At 48.4% G+C, this 17,605-nt stretch overlaps 1 protein-coding gene across 16 annotated transcripts in view; it reads right to left on the bottom strand.

Annotated features, from left to right (window-relative positions):
* Nucleotides 1-17,605, bottom strand: part of ERICH1 (glutamate rich 1) — a 144,691-nt gene that overhangs the window by 112,311 nt on the left and 14,775 nt on the right. For all 16 annotated transcript variants that reach the window (XR_011433150.1, XR_011433155.1, XR_011433154.1 and 13 more), the window contains one exon: nucleotides 2,145-2,279. Coding sequence is in view for 9 of the 16 variants with exons in the window: in XM_070252842.1 (XP_070108943.1) it covers nucleotides 2,145-2,279 (135 nt within the window). In the remaining 7 variants the exon portion in view is untranslated. The remainder of the gene's footprint in view (nucleotides 1-2,144; nucleotides 2,280-17,605) is intronic.

Below are 17,605 nucleotides of genomic sequence, written 5' to 3'. Positions count from 1 at the left end.
GAGCCTCCCCCTCAACAGTGGCCACAAGAGCAGCTTCCTGTTGGCAGGACAGACAGCAGGCTGTTCTACCAGCAACAGGCCAGAAGTCCACAACTTTTTGAGAACAACATGTAGCGCCACGTTAACGAGAAGAGAAATGCCTGATGCCTAAGGTGGGAGGAGCACACACAGTTGGCACTGAATGTGTACAGACTTTTTTCTTGTCATCATTCCCTAAACAATACAGTGTTACAGCTATTTACATGCATTTGCATTGTATTCGGTATGATAAGTAATCTAGAGATGATTTAAAGTAGACAGGAGGCTGTGCACAGGTTATATGCAGATCCTGGACCATTTTGTCTACAGGACGAGAGCATCTGAGGATTCCGGTATCCGCAGGGGTCCTGGAACCAATCCCCTGTGGAGATGGAGGACGACTGCATTTCGTTTTATCTAAAGCTACACCAAGGCATTTAAATGAATCAAACATAGGTTGGCGGGGAGTCCTAGAATAAAGTTTGGAATTATGTCTAACACTACTACTTCCTTGTCCTACAACTCCCTTCTACCTCTTCCTAACACATTTTAAAAGAATTCAAAATCTGTACATCCAGAGATCACCCACAGAGCGGGACAAAGGCAGCACAGAGAGTGAGCACACAACTGCCACTCAGGTCCCTTTGGCTTGCTTTCTGAGCACGTTCGTCTTCATGGCAGACACATCTGGCCCTGGAACAGACCTGGTGACACAGCTCATCACCCCTGAGTATGGTCTGACCAGGCCCAGGCCAGGTGCCAGGACAAGGGACAACGGATGCTGACGCGTGAGGACGGGCTGACAGCAGAGCCTGTGTGGGTGACCCAGACGAGTGCTCCCCAGTGGCTTCTTGGAGGCGAGAGAGGTGCGCTTCCAGGGCCAGCAGCAGCCGTAGGGAGACACCGCTGGGACCCACACGCAGAGCTCAGGGAACAGCGTTTTACAGGAGACCTGTGTCTGCTTGTACACACACCTTCCATCTCCTGTGGGGACATCACTCCAGCTCGGTCCCCGTGGAACCAGTCTGGGAAGTGGTATCTGGTCACAGGACGGACAGAAGTTTCTCAGCTGGGACACCCTGCACAGATCTGCCATCACTGCATCATCAGCCAAGTCAACTGTGTACAGCTGCACGTGCAGGACAGCTAACTGTATATGACAGCAGGCGAACGAGGCCGACACACTGTTTACTAAATATACTAACACGTGAGGAAGTATGTTCGCCAAAGGAATTCTTCCTCCTAAGCACAGGTAAAATTTCTGTTTACATAACCTATTTATCTACTAAGTGTATTCCAAAGACTTTCAGCAGGGCTTGAAGACGAATGTATTATTCCTGAGCTGTCCCATTCGTGGTTTTATGTTTCTGATCCTTTAATTAGGAAATCAGAAAGATGAATATACTAGAAAACCACATTTTCTTAATATTCAAATTAAGGCTTATAAAATAGAGTTTCTTAGTTTATATTTGTTAAAAATCATCTGGGAAAAATTTTTATTTGAAAATTCCAAATCCCTCTTAAGGAAGTTTTGAAATGATGAGTTAAAGGGGGAAAAAATTCCCCTTTTACTTTACAAGGTAGAAATTCAAAGAGCACCACCACCAGCCCCTCTACCGCAGCACTGAACCACATTATTTTCCTTCATTCATACGACATTCAACAACAAAAGCAGATGTAATAATGCAATTCTTCCAGAAGAGATGCAAAATAAGTAACTTCCATGGTTACAAAATTGATATACAATCTTAGAAATCTTAAAAAAATTAGAAAATCAAAAAAAAAAGTTCTACTAAACCACGACGAGTACTGTGAACATTTTGATGCATTTAGTACCAGACTTCTCCCAATGCATTAACAAATATGGCTCTGACCACATTCGGCTTCCAGTCTCTGACCACATTCCGCTTCCAAGCTCCCATCCTAAGTACCAGCTCCTGTCAGCACAAGTTCTTTACAGCTATTTTCAATGACCGCACGACACATAGCAGCCCTGTGTGGTCGTACAACACACTCGCCCCTCTCACTGGGAATCAGATAAAGCGTATTTACAGGACTGGAAAACTAGAAACACACGCTTCACGTGAAAGGTGTCACCTCACCCCACCCGCCTAGAGAACTTTTACCTCCCGTGCCGTCACTGCTGGTGGAGTTCTCGGACTCTGTGCAGCTGTGCGGCTCTGGCGGAGCGGGAACATAGCCCTCCGGAGGCAAACTCACGGTGTAGAGCCGTCTTCCAGGCTGGGTCTTGGCGTCGCCATCTGCAAGGACAGGGGAGCAGCAGGCCTGGTAAACGTCACACACTGAGACAGACACTACTTCCCAAGCATCCTTTCTCCAATCAAATTCACTGAAGACATAACTCCAACAGCTGAATAAAACCTAGCCACCGCTATAAATACCGACTTTGACAAGCCAAGCGTCTTGCCAGAAGAGCAAGTCAGCTACACATCCAGCTAGGAAAAAGGAACCATCTATGATTATTTAAATTCACATTAAGTTACTCATTATGTAAACTTCCGGGTTTTCATAATAAATTTAAAAACATAACTAATTCATGAGTAGGAAGCAGAAAATAAAAATACTCCACATAGCATACCCCTCATTATCACAACATGAATCTCTCAACATTCTGGTACATAATCTTCTGGAACATGCTCTCCATATGTGCTAACCACCTGCATACACAGTGTGTGTACAGACACGCATGTGCACCCACACACACACATGATGACATCATGCTACACATATTATACATTTGTGTATTACACATTTGTATATTATACATTTGTATATTACATGTATCATATCATTCAAAAGTGAATATAATGTGATAACATATTAAGATATATTTAGATCTACCTACTCTTTTAATGGCTACATAATATTCCATGTTATGGGCAAATTGTAATTTAACCACTGTCCTAACTTTTGCGATGGCCGTTGAGTCTACATTTTCACCATCACGAACACCTGCCGTGATCATCCTTGTATGTGACTGACTGCACAGTCAACTGTCCAGCTCCCTCACTAATCCCTGGACACCAGCTGATGGCCCTTCACACGCTGTCTGGAAGTCGACCTATGAGGCTTCCTCCCTCGCTCCTTCCAATACTGACCAGTATCAATCTGTTTAATCTTCATATTTTCATTCAAAGGATGGCAAAGTAACTTTCTTGTATGTGACAAACACAAGTGGATATCCCAATTAGCCTTTCACAGAAAAATGAATATTCAATTTTTAAAACAACGACAATAACAAGGATTGCATGAAATCACCATTACAAGTAACAGAATGTGTGGTTTCAAGACATGTCAATGTAAAAATGTGGACACATGTTCAAACTCTTCTGTCATCAATATGTTCAGTTTCTTGCAGCTACGAGGCACGAGCTCCAGTTCTGTGGTCACCTGGATCCACCCGCTGATGGATCCCCATGGGATTTGCTGCCGGAATCCAGGGCGGAGTGCAGACTGCTTCCGGGCAGACTCCCCGTGGGGTAATGTCAACATCTGACCATTTCTCACAGAATATTTTTGGAAGCTTTTGATCAGCTAAATTTTTCTTAATAAGAAAGTTAAACAGAACTTAGAAATGTCATTGTTCACTTAATTATTAGGATGAATACAGGAGGCATCATGGAAATGAAGCATGAGATGACTCATACAGTGAAAAATAATGACGCATCTAAGAAAAAGAACTCAGAATGCAACATGTCAGGGAAGTGCGTCTCATCTCAGAGGCCACACGCTGGCTTCCCAGGCCAGCGCTGCCATCAGGGAAGACAAGCAAGGCCTCAGAAGGCCCCGGGCCTCAGTCTGCTCATCTATAAATTATGGTGACGGCTCCAGTTCTGCGTTTTCTAATTTCTTCTGGGTAGCCATGGTCTGTTGTGTGGACATTTGTCGTCTCACATTCAGACGTTATGCTCACTGCTCAGGTGGGAGCACAGAGACACCTCTGGCCTTTCCTGCGCAGCCAGCAGCAGGGGACACTGCACCCCTCATCTCATCCTGGCCGAGAGCCCCGCGCCTGTCCCCGCAGCCGGATGGGGCAGAGCTCCCGGGACACCCCATCTCCAGCTGACGGCAGTCAGAAGCTTCCCTGGAGCACAGGGGCCGCGAGGTGTAAGAGGACAGGACTCGAGAGCCTGCTGGCGAGTAAGCTGGTCTCTGGCTCAGTCCCACTGTTCTCGGGAGGACAACAGCCCTGGAGGCCGACTTCATCCTTCAACCTCTCTTTGACCCAGATGCCAGACCCAGCCGCTGGTCCTTCACTGTGGTCCTGGCCCAGAGCACGCCTGCCTTCTCCCAGGCTACACTGCCTGAAACAACCCGATGCGGCCATCACTGAGCTCTCCACGACCTGGGCTGTGGGGCAGCCAAACGGCTATGGAGAAGCGCGGGCTACGCTGCCCACAGCCCTCGAACGCACGCAGGACCGCCTCGCACCGTTGTCCCACCCCGCCTGTCCTCCCATCCGCCCTCCCACACAGTTCCCACTGGATCCAAGTGCTGCCTGAAAATCTCCCCACTGCCCCATCCTCACTCCCCAGCAAGTTTTTATAGCTCCTCCCATCTCCCCTCAGCCCAGGCTTCTACTCAGAACCCTCAGCCAACACTGCCCTCCCTCCAGCTGCACACACTGGCCACTCCACACCATCCTTCCCGCCACCCAGAGCGCTGCTCCGGAAGTCTTCCCTCTATCCTCCCTTCCCTCTCCCTCCCTCCCTCTCTCTCCCTCCTTCCTTCTCCCTCCCTCTTTGTCTCCCTCCCTCTCCCTCCCTCCTTCTCCCTTTCTCTCTCCTCTCCCTCTCTCCCTCCCTTCCCCTCTCTCCCTCCCTTCCCCTCTCTCCTTCTCCCTTTCTCTCTCCCGCCCTTCCCCCCCTCTCCCTCTCTCCCTCTCCCTCTCTCCCTCCCTCCTCCTTCCTCTCTCCCTCCCTCTCCCCTCTCCTTCTCTCCCTCCTTCTCTCTCCATCTCTTTCCCTCTCTTCCTCCTTCTCCCTCTCCCTCCTTCTCCATCCCTCTCTCCCTCTCACTTTACCAGTGTTTCCTCTCCACTCTGTCCCCCCATCGCACCCTTCCATCCCCACCTCTACTTCCTGCACTCTCACTCTCTTTTGAACACTGCCCCCTCACCAAGTCTCTCTCGTCAGGGTCACAGTGGCTTCCAAGTTTTGCTAAACATAGAAAAATTACTACTTCTTTGTCAGAGTCAACAGTTAATTACACTTCCAAAATTTATTTTCTACATGGATTTCTGACCTCACTGCAGACTCCGATATCCATGCTTCCTCTCTGGGTTCCTTTTTGCCTTTGCTAAAGCAGGTTGTTTCTCGCTCTCTCAGCCAGGGGCTGTGGGTGGTGAATCCCTCATGCTCTGTGGGTATGTGCCATCTTTACTTGGCCTCTTTCAGAGGATTCCTTATTTCCCCACCAGGGGCTGCAGGTGCCCAGCGCCAGGTCCTTGGGCACAAAGGTCCACCCACCACCAGACCCGCTCCCCTCCGGAGGCGGCCAATGTTATTGTTCTACTGTACAAACAGACACACACATTATTCCTTTGTCTCCTTTTTTCTTTTTTTAATGAATCCAGTAGCAAACTCTCCACATGGCCTCTTGCTTTTTCACTTAATGAGAATCTGGGTGCTCACTCCCAGGAGACACAGAGTGCCCCTCAGGCCTTTTGAGGAGTGCATACAATGCCACCAACCTCATTGATTAAACATCTACTTATCTATCTGACTGATGAAAAGCTAGACTTCTCCCAACCCCTCGCTATTCTGAACGACGCACTTCTGAACACCCTTGTTTATGCTGATCCCTGCACACGTAACCTTATCTATAGGTTTGGGTCGGGGGTGTGCACCTGTACTCTGGAAGGACAGCGTCAAGCTGCCTTTCACAAGACTGTGCAAGCTGTACTTCAAACAGCCATGTCTGAGCCTATGCCTGCCATTCCCAATAGTGCATTAACAAGTTTTAGATCTGTGAAAATCGGACATGTGAGAAACGAGATCCCTATAGGCTCTTCACTCGTACTTCTCTTGTTATCAACAGATCGAACATCCTCTTTTTTTTAATGCTGAAAGAGCCACACATGTATCTTGCTGTGAAATGCCTATTACTACCCTTTTTGTGCGTTTCTCTTTTCAGCAATTAGTCATTTTCTTCTTGGCCTATGAGCTCTTTATATATGAAGGAAATGGGCCCTCTGTCAGTACTAAGAGCTGCAATAGCCTTTCCAGTTTATTATTTATCTTCTGATTTTGCTCGTGGCACTTGTCTTTTGCCATGCAGAATTGCAGATTCTATAAGGGGAAATCATCACTCTTTCCTTTTGTGCCTCTGGTTGTGTATGAACCTCTGTGGGGAAATGTTCTCCCATGATTCTTCTCATAACACGATGGTTTCAATGGTTTAGATTTAAATTCCTGCTCCTCTGTGTAACCCACACCCGCTCGTTTACCCCATTCACTCCTGAACGTCAGCTTGACTGTGTCTTCAAACCCAGACAGGTGGCGTCCAACAGAACTTGCGGGTGCAATGCAAACGGTCCCCATCTGTGCATCTAACACACTGGCCACTGGCCTCAAGACCCCCAGGTGCTTAACGTAGGGTGAGCTGACTAGAGAACTGAGTTTTTACTTTTAATTAATTACTCTTTGAATTTAAATAGCTGTGAATGGATGGCTGCCTGGAAGAGGCCACCACCTTCACCTGCCCTCAAGCCGAGCTTGTCCTCTCTGCGACTTCTCATCCCTGTGTTAAGTGGGTTTGCCTTCCTGATCCTGCCGACCACTCAGGCCACACCATCAGCTAAGAACTCTTTCCTCTGGAGCACTCTCAACACCTTCTTAAATGGTCTCAAATCTCAAGAGGAGAGATCTTAAAGTAAATCTCCTCAACACGCATGCGTGCGTGCATGACGGCAGCCATCCCTGCGAAGTGATGTATGCTTTTCAGCTCCAAACTCCGCCTGGGCGCAGTGCGACGGCTCACTCAGGCTGTCACCCACTCCCTGTCCACCAGACATGCCCACTCCCTGGACTGTAAGATGTCGTGAGGCTGCTGCCTGTGTCTACCAGGCTATTCTCTGGGACCTGCTTGTCCTTTGGGTTCCAGCTTCTTTCCACGAACTTCTCCTCAGTGACGACTCAATCTGAGTAAGGTCTCTGTGACCCCCTTATTCTAACTCATCCTGTTTCCTTCTCAGCAGGTGCCATGGGCCAGACTGTGCCCCCGGACCTACAGGCTGAGGCCTAAGCCCAGGTGGCTGTATCTGGAGATGGGCCTGGGAGGTGGCGATGAAGGTTCCATGAGGTCACAGGGTGGCCATGACCTCACAGGGCTGGTGTCCCACAGGGAGAGGAGGAGACCAGAGCTCTCTGCAGGTGCACATGAGGACGCAGGGAGAGGCAGCGCCCGTAAGCCAGAGAGAGTGGCCCCACCAGGAACCGAATCCTCAGCGCCTGGATCTCGGGCCTCCAGCCTCCAGAGATGCATGTCTGTTGTCGAAGCCGCCCAGTCCATGCAGTTCCGTTCTGGCAGCCCGAGGTGACCAAGACATCTGCCCTCCCACCATATGCTGGGCGCTGTGTGACTTTATTCTTCCGTATCCTGCAGTCACTACTCACGTTTCATCGCGTCCCGAAGGAGACTGAGCTAATGGTGGCAAGGAAGTTCCATCCTCAGCCGCAGCCGTCACCCAGCAGCTTTCTGAATGACCAGTGACTGGCTGGTGCTCCCAGCGCAGCTTCTGCTGCACGCAGTGAATCAGACACCCACAGACCCGGTGACTCCACAACTCTGGTGCAACTGCTCAAAACCTGTCAGGACCTGAGTACCGCGGGAAGACAAGACAGCATGGGGGACGAGACCGCAGGAAGCTCTAGAACCCCGTCTGGGCTCTGATCTCAGCTCGTCCCGCTACACAGCCCTGCGATCCGAGCCTCAGGCTCCTCCTGTGATGTCAGAGCCCCACCTTAGAGGGCTGTTTGGAGACTGGAGATCACATCCTGCTCTCAGCAGCCCTGCCCACGGCAACCACTCAGCGGGTCTTGGTAACGATGGGGGCTGCATCCAAGTGGAAGAGAATTCTGGGAGATTCTCATGGCTACACTGCTGGAAGTGGGTTTAGACGGTCATCCCCAACATGTGCCTCACTGTCTACTTGGTTCAGCCCCTTCCTCAGACCCAGGGGGAACTCAGGTGCAGGTGCCTGAACTCACTTGCTGCCTCCTCTGTGCCAGCCACTGTGCCAGCACTGGGACAGTGTGATGGTCACGACGACACAGCCCTGTCTTCTAAAAGGAGAGAGCACGAGCACACAGGCGTTTCGCCTACGGCACATGCAGGGCCACGAGGAAACAATGGAGGCGACGTGACAGAAGCTGACAGGAGGGGAGCCCGCGCACACAGGGAAACTCACTCTCCTAAAGGTGTGGGAGCGTCACAGACCCTCAGAGAGTAAGCGCGATTCTGACTGAAGCACTGGTGTGAGCTGCGCGCTCGCAGGCGGACACGAGTGGAGGAAAAGGGTGAAAGTACGGGTGGGGACACAAGCTCTCGCCTTCCAGGTGCCCTTCCACCCCATCTGTATCCACACTGCCCGTCGTTGACAGAGACGCACTGATCTGCCTCACTTAAGGAGCTCAGTGTGCTCTGACGTGGACGCCCCACGCTTTATCACTCTACGTCCAATGACGGTCACAGCAGCTTCCAAGCCAACCTTGACAAAGCCAATTCCGGGTCTCCAGCCCGGCGTCTCAAAAAGAACAATAACCACAACCAGCCTCCAGAAGCCTCAGGTACAGTGGCCACCAACTGAGGAAGCGCGTGAAGCTCCCCACAGCTCCATCACTAAGACAACCACCACCAAACAGTGGTTTAACTGGCTTTTTCCATTAGGAATGCAGCACTGTTCACTCAACCAACTCCAGCTGTCAGGCAGTCAGATTCCTAACTGTTAGCGCCTCCAGAAGGAAGCAGGCGTCAGCTACGTCCTCTGCCTCCTGGACAGCAAAAGAAACGTGGCTCATGCTCCCAACCACACGGCCTGCAGCGGTCCAGAGACGGCCTGCAACCCTGTGAGTCCTGAGGCAGCACCCACTCACCATCTGCTCTGCCCCAGGCCCACGTCTGTGCACCAGCTTCTCCTCTGTCCCTTGTCGATCCAGATGCACAGCTCAGCCCCTCCTTCTTCTACAAATCGTCCACTCACCCCAAGCACCTCAAGAGTTGAGTAATTAAAAAAATTTTTTTTGTAAAGACTTTATTTTTTTAGAGCAGTTTTAGATTCACTGCAAAATTGAGGGGAAGGTACAGAGACTTCCCATATGCCCCCTCCATTCTTGAACAGCCTCCTCCATTATCAGCAACCCCCACCAGATGGTGCATTTGTCACAACTGATGAGCCTACAGTAACATGTCATCATCACCCAGAGTCCATAGTTTGCATTAGGTTCACTCTGGGCGTTGTACAGTCTGTGGGTCTGGACAAATTAATGACATGCGTCCACCACTACAGTATCGTGCGGAGTACTTTCAGGTCCTAAAATCCTCTGCTCCACCTGTTCCTCCCGCCCCTTCTACCCCTGGCCACCACTGATCTCTTTACGTCTCCATAGTTTTGCCTTTTCCAGAATGTCATATGGTTGGAATCACACAGTATGTAGCCTTTTCAGATTGGCGTCTTCCCTTAGTCATGTGCATTTAAGGTTCCTTCACGTCTTTCATGTCTTGACAGCTCATTTCTTTTTTGTGCTGAATACTGTTCCACTGTCTGGATGGACCACAGTTTGTTCATCCACCCACTGAAGGACGCCTTGGTGCTTCCAAGCTTTGGCGATTTTGAATAAAGCTGCTGAAACACCCGTGTGCAGGTTTTGTGTGGACGAGAGCAGGGTCACTTTGCGGGAGATCTGAGGGAGGGGTCAGATCATTTTCTGCTCAATGTCCGCAGCCTGGGCTTCCCCGGCCCCTCCTTCTCTACCTCAGGCAGATGTCCTATCCCTGTGGAGAAGTCCTGGGCTGCCAACACGCACGCCCTCAGCAACTCAGAGAGACTCTCCTCTTAGGAGGTAAGGAAAACACACTGGTCAAGAAAATGGACTTTTCTTTGAGAAGGGTCAGAGTGTGGCCGTGCTGGCGGGTAGTGCTCAGGGTCTGACAGGAAGAGGGTGACCAGGGTGACAATGCTGTGCACTTTCCATTTCCTGAGATGGGGGATGGAGGAAGGCACTTGCTGTGGAGCTTTGAGGGGGTGAGACGCCCAACAGACATCAAGCAGAGGTGATGATACTTCATGAGCCATCCCACATAAAACCCTGAGCCTGCAGATGGGCACAGTTGGAGAACTCAGTTTGGGAGCCACAACTATCCATATATGGACACAGAAGCCATGGGACCAGGTTAAGTTACTTGGTACGTGGGTGTGGATAAGATAGTCTGGGGCACCCCAACATTCGGGGAGTGTGGATATGAGTCAATTTAATGTGCGGAGAGGACTGTTACATCAAAGGATAGATAAGTTGGATATTTTAAGACATGCTATAAAACCACCTCTATAGGGCTGTACTGAGTGACATTTCTACCAGCAATTTCTGAGGACTCCCTTCCTCCATTCCCGATGACAAGGGAGCAGGCGTACTTTCAACATGTCCTTTGTTGCCTTGGTAGACAGAGCAGCATTACGGCCGCTTCACCTGCGTGTTTATCCCAGGGAGGGTCTCAGTGGTCGCAGGGGGAGCAGCGGGCTCAAGCACAACTGCTCCACACAGTCCTGGAGTTCAGCTCAGAACCCCGGCACGGTCGAGCCCAATCACACCACAGCTACAACTAACTGAACAGGAAATATTTCAGGTTAATTATTCTCAGGAAAAAAACAGAAAATACTTCCTTCCTGCCTGGAGTAATGTTGAAATGGCACCAGAGGTCACGTGGGACTGAAGAGTGGAGACTACGCACCAGACTCCCTGTCTGGGCAACACTTCTTGGTGCTGCGACCTTTCAAGAAACTGGATCTACATAAAAATGTGTCCATAAAACATACCAGTTTCTTTTGCAGAGGTAAAGATCTCTGAGGAAATGTGCCGAGAAGGCTGTCCGAAGGCGTGGTGGGCGTCCCTGCCCTCTGGCGTGGATGCTGTGCGCGCTCCTCCCGTGGCCTCCGCCTCCCAGGGAACCATCGCAGAGCAGCTTTCAGCAGCCGCCGCTGCTCGCATCTTCCTGATTTCCATCCCACATGAAGGAAGTGCAGCATCCTGCATCTCAGAGCGCGCACCACACACCCGCAGCACCACGGCCAACTCTCACTCCACCGTCCAGACCGCAGTTTCAGCACAGCGGCCCTCCGTCTGCTCAAAGGCACACTGCCTCATGGTGGTGGGGTAGCATCTGTCAAGCAGGCGGCTTCGTGAGCCACTCTCATTTGGATGGTGAGCAGTGAACCTATCTGCAGCACCCAGACAGCCCCCACTCAGAAACCACCACCTTTACCCCACTGTCTACTGGCCTCGCTGCACCACTCGGACGTGCACAGCAGAGCAGACGTAGCTTCCAGAGGCACTTCCTTTTCAGGATACGATTTCCTAAAATATTCGAACACTGAACATATCTGTTTTTAAAGACAAAACGTAAGTTACTCTTGCTGCTCCAGTGAGCATCCCGAGAAAGTGAGAGGCAGACCGCTTTCCCGCGGCTGTCACAGGCTGTCCGCCAAGGACACAACTAGGGACCACAGTGTTGGAGAAACATCCCCAGTGAGAGGCTTCCCTCTCAGTGATGCGGCCGGCAAGATAACCTGAAAGGCCCGAGGAGTGCCCGGTTCCATACAGCAGGCATCCTCCTTCACTGTGCGGAGGAGCTCGGGGACAAGGAGGGGATCCGGGCCAACAGGGAGGGAGGGGAGCAATCCTGAGAGCAACACAGGGCCAGCAAGGCTGCACACAACGTCAGTGAAGATATGAATTCTCCCAAAGTAAGTGTAAGTATGATAAGGCAACAAATTTTCAAGATTCTACTGTGTGCAAATTGACGATCTGATTTTAAAATGCATGTGGAAAAGCAAAGGGTCAAGAAGAGCAGAGAAAACTGAGGAAGGAAAAGCCGAAAGGATGTGCCGAAGGGGCACGAACACAGCATCAGCCACAGTAAGTAGGAGAGTGAGGTGCTGGGAGAGGGGCCGACGGCCAGACAGGAGAGCTCGGAAACAGCCCACTTCCACGGGGCGGCCCCCACACAGCAGAGGACACACTCTTCCACAAATGGGGCTGAGAACACTGGGGAAACGAAACCAGATCATTACCTCACCCCATAGGCAATGGTCCGAAAGGGAAAAAGGGCCTAAACAGGAAAGGCATGTCCTTTAGAAAAAAATGTAAAATACCTTTGTTATCAGGGTAGTGAAAGATTTCTTAAACCAGACAAACAGCACAAACCATAAACTAAAAGATCAAGAAGTCACATTATATTATGATTAACTCACAAACAATAGAAGACATCATTGTTTTTAAAAATGAAAAGACAACCCGTAGAGAGAAGATATTTGTGACATATATAGTTGGCCAAGAATTGGGATGTGGAACAAAAAAGAACTCCTAAAGTCTATACACAACCCAAGGGAAAAACGGGCAAAAACATACGGTTAGTAAATATACAAAATGCTGTTCAGCCTCATTAAAACTCAGAAATCATACTAAAGTGAGAGGCAGGGTCCTCGCGTCTGACCAGAAGAGGAAAACACTATCTGTTTACAAGGACCCGGAGAAAAGAGACCTCGGACATGATTGCAGTGGGCACAGAGCACCACAGCTACTTCACAGACAAGCTGGCAACAAACGGCAAAACTGAAGGATGTGCGCTCAGAGAAACAGCACCCCGGGGACATGCCATCGGACTCTGAGCTCTGTTTATGGATTACGCCCTTGTCTTTAAGAACAAACGGACGTAGCAACACTCTTAGAACCAAAAAAGAAAAGGTTTCTGTATAGTGAACGAATATCAGTGAACTGGCTAAGTAATTACCAAGCGTGGTCCTAACCGTACCAAGAGCGTTTTCTCAATCTCACTCCACGGACTGGCTGATGAAGGCACCCTTCCCATCCTGGCTGCCCTCTTCTGACCCTAAAAGACATGGGCACACCTACAGCTCTGATCATCACCAAACTCCTCCGCGAGCACCACACCTCCAAGGGAATTCTCATGAGGACCTTTACAGAAGCTTCACACAAGTTTTGTCCATTTGATAGTGATTTTATTGTTTTGCTTGTAGCCAAGATTTCTTTTTCCAGCTGCAAAGAAACTATGATGTTTTTCCTTTAAAATTTCTAAGGGGTATTGCCTCAAAAAAATATGTTGCCCTTTCAAGATAAAAAACACTCAAGAAACTAGCAATAGAAGGAAACTTCAACATAGCGAAGGAAGTGCATGAAATAGCCACAGCTAACACTGCACTCAGTGGAGGGGCCCGGATTCTTTCCCCTGAGGTCAGGAATGAGACCAGAATTCCCACTCCTGCCACTTTTCTTCAACATTGTATTGGCAGTTCTAGGCAGGGCAATGAGTCAAGGAAAAAAAAGAAATCAAAGGTATCCAGATTGAACAGGAAGAAGTAAAACATCTCTACTCACAGACGATGTGATCTTATATATAGAACACCCTGAAGAATCCACAAAAAAAACTGTTAGAGCTATGAGTCCAGCAAAGTTGCAGGATACAAGATCAATGTACAAAAATCTGTATTTCCATATTTGAGACCATTGCCTAATCCAAGGTCAAAGATTTACTTGCACTTCTATACACTAGCAATGAATATTCCAAAAAAAAAGATTCCATTTACAATAGTATCAAAAGAATAAAATACTTTGGAATAAACGTTTTTAAGTGTAAAATTTATAGTGAAAACTATAAAACACTATTGAAAGAAATTAAAGATGACAAACGGAAAGATATCCTAAATTCATGAAATGGACAACTTAATATTGTTAAGATGACAATAATCCCAGTGTTCTGCAAATCCAACGAAATTTGTATCAAAATTACAACTGCTTCTTTTGCAGAAATGGACAAGCAGACCCAAAAATTCATTTGCAATTGCAAAGAACCCCAAATAGCTAAAACAATCTTGAAAAAGAACAAAGTTGCAAGACTTTACTTCCTGATTTCAAAACTTACTATAAAGCTACAGTAATTAAAACAATGTGGTGTTGGCAAAAGGACAGATATATAGATCAAGGGATCAGAACTGAGAGTCCAGAAATAAACACATATATCTACGGCCAATTGATTTTTGACAAGGGTGCCAAGTCCATTCAAAAGGAAAAGGACAGTTGCTTCAACAAACGGTTCTGGGACAATTGGACATCCACAGGCAAAGGAACAAATTTGGACCCCTACCTCACACCATATACAAACATTAAATCAAAATGGACCAATGACCTAAACGTAAGAGCTTAAACTATAAAACTCATTGAAGAAAAACTAGGTGTAAAATTTGTGACCTTGGATTTGGCAATGGTGTCCTAAATATCACCCAAAAACATAAGCAACAACAGAAAAAAAATATATAATAGACTTAATCCAAAATTAAAATCTTTAGTGCCTCAAAGGACATCATCAAGGAAGTGAAAACACAATCCATGGTATGGATCTGATAAGGGTCTCATATCAAGATTCTAACCCACTCTTACGACTCAACAATAAAAAGACAAACAATCCAAATTAAAAATGGGCAAGCATAGCAGTTAAGTTCGGCACACTCTGCTTCGGTGGCCTGGGTTTGTGGGTTTGGATCCCAGGTGTGGACCGGTGTACACCTCTCATCAGCCATACTGTGGTGGCAACCCACATATAAAGTGGAGGAAGACTAACACAGATGTTAGGTCGGGGCCAGTCTTCCTCAGCAAATAAATAAATAAATAAATAAATAAATAAATAAATAAAATGGGCAAAGAACTTAGACATTTCTCTAAAGAAGACACACAAATGGCCAACACATGCATGCTAAGATGAACCTCATTAGTCATCAGGGAAATGCAAATCAGAATTACAATGAGATACCACTTCATACCCACTAGGATGGATATAATGAAGAAAACAGAAAATAACAGGTGTTGGCGAGGATGCGGAGACACTGGAACCTGCGTGCACTGCTGCAGGAGGGAAAGACGTGCAGGAGCTGTGGAAAATAGTTCGGCAGTTCTCCAAAACATTAAACACAGAACCACCATCTGATCCAGCAACCCGCTCCTAGGCATACAGCAGGAGAGCTGCCAGCACACGTCCACAAACACACGCCCGTGCACGGGTGCTCACAGCAGCACTGCCGTAACAGGCAGGAGTGGAAACGGAACAAGTGTCCATCAACTGATGAACGTGTAAACAAAATGTGGTCCCTCCACACAGTGGAACATTCTTCAGCAATAAAAAGGAAGGAAGTCCTGACACGTTACAACACAGTGAACCTCAAAACCATGATGCCAAGTGAGAGAGCAGTGTGTGACTCCTTTATACTAAACGTGCAGAACACACAAGCCCACGGAGACAGAAAGCAGGGAGGGACAAATGGAGAGGGACTGCTAGGGGATACGGGGCTCCTTTTTGGGGTGGTAAGAATGTTCTGGAATTAGCGGTTATGACTGCACGACATTGTGAACGTACTAAAAATCATTAAATTGTACACTTTGAAATGGTTAAAATGGTGAACTTTTGGTTAAGCACATTTTATTTAAATATGCTGTTGTGTGTGGTGTGGAGTTTTCAGATACAGGCACACGTCAGGCTCATTTGCATCTGGGAAATAATGAAACTCTCAGAAATACCTACTCCTCTGTTTGTTTCCTAATGCCACGTGAAACGGCACGTGGTCTGCTCACTGTATGTTTCACCACTGCCCTCTCAGAGGTGGAGGGCTCCTGACAGGGGAGGAGGGTGCAGAGAGCAGGTGCAGGACACAAAGAACCAGGAATCTGGATGCCCTTCCAGGCTCTGGTGTGACCGCCCTTGTGACACTCCACTGTTATTCAAGTTTCCCTTTCAATCTGAGCCAGGGCCAAGTGGTTTCAGCCACTCGTAACCAGAGTCTAAACTGTCCGTGCAAACTGAGATCTGTGTACCGCTACAGCTCAGATGCCAGGCATCACAGAACAGTCTGGAGCCTTGAAAACCACACATGGGATCAAACCACTGGGGGCGGGGGGGTGCCTCGCACCCCGGCTCTCATGAGGAGTCCTCTCTAAATCCTGACTCTGCAGTCCTCACGCTGTCTTTTCCGGATGAGCCCTCAGTGGGGCCGGTCCCCTGTCACCATGCCGGCTCTGACACTCCACCTGGACAATGACACCCATGCTGTTCCACTATCCAACCAATAACAGAACCACACTGTTCTGCCCAACAGAACCGGGCTTCAGCAGGCTCTGCAGGTCCCTCTGCTACCTGATTATGGCTCAGGGTCTCTGACTACGCCCAGACTCCCGGCAGACAGGATGAAAACTGTCTCGATGCCCAACAAGATCCTTCCTTCACCTGGATCAGGCATCTACTCAGTCAACAGCTTTTGCACCTTTCAAATCAGAGGATTTACGTAATAATCACACTCGGAAACCACCTTTATATCCGTATTCTGATCTTTAATTCACCTTCATACAAATTAACAGCACCTTACACATGCCTGTTGAAAGGAAGCAACTTGTACCGAAGCTTCCGCGGAAAGACGTCACCCAAAGGGCCAGGACTAACTTTAAGGAAACCCACGTGATCTGTAAGAAGTGAAATGGACTCGGCATTTAAAATTAAAAATATCCCCACGCTGACTTGAAGTAGTCATGTTGACATTCTAAGCTTTTCATTTGCTATTACTACACACGGATACAACTTGTCTTAGTAAAACATGAACCCTAATTTAAAAGACTGTCTTGCAACCACATTCAGGAAGAGAAGCAAGGTCTTCGAGCGTGTTTTTTTAAACAGTGATTTTAGAAGTGAAAAGCCAACCACTTTCAGCAAGAAAACACACATGTGACAAAGGAACTGTCTGTCATCCCGCAAAAGAACTGACAATTATTTTTTTATCTTCTGGGAGGAAACTGGCCTGGAATGTGTAGATGCTAATTTTTAATTGAGAAACAATCACCCATGCACAAAGTGTCCACTGTTCCCCCTTACTTCACCTTCCACCAGCTGTATTATTGGTGAAAAGTCACTGTTAAAACAGTCAAATTAGATGAGGGAAGAAAGTGCAAATAGACCCTAAAAACAAAAATTTCTAAAAAGATGAAGAATGTTCAGTAAAACTCAGAGAGAAACAGGAAGTTGCGGGCTGGCCTCCCTCTCGAGTGGGACAGCCTGCGTTCTCCACGGCTCCGCCAGGCTGATCAACACACACATGGCCAAGGGCGGACAGGTGCTGTCCTGGTCAGCGTGGGCAGCCATAGCAAAATACCACAGACGAGGAGCTAAAACAACACATTCATTCCGGGTGCTGGCGGCTGGACGTCCGGGATCCAGGTGCCGGCAGGGCTGGCTCTGCCGGGGCCTCTCTCCCAGGCGTGCAGACGCCGCCTGCTCCCTGTGTCCTCACTCATCGTCC

This window comes from Equus caballus, chromosome 27 (genome assembly GCF_041296265.1).
Source record: "Equus caballus isolate H_3958 breed thoroughbred chromosome 27, TB-T2T, whole genome shotgun sequence".
In the NCBI taxonomy this organism is placed as follows: Eukaryota; Metazoa; Chordata; class Mammalia; order Perissodactyla; family Equidae; genus Equus; species Equus caballus.
Note: the sequence above shows the minus strand (reverse complement) of the source record. Positions and strands in the feature narration are given on the sequence as shown.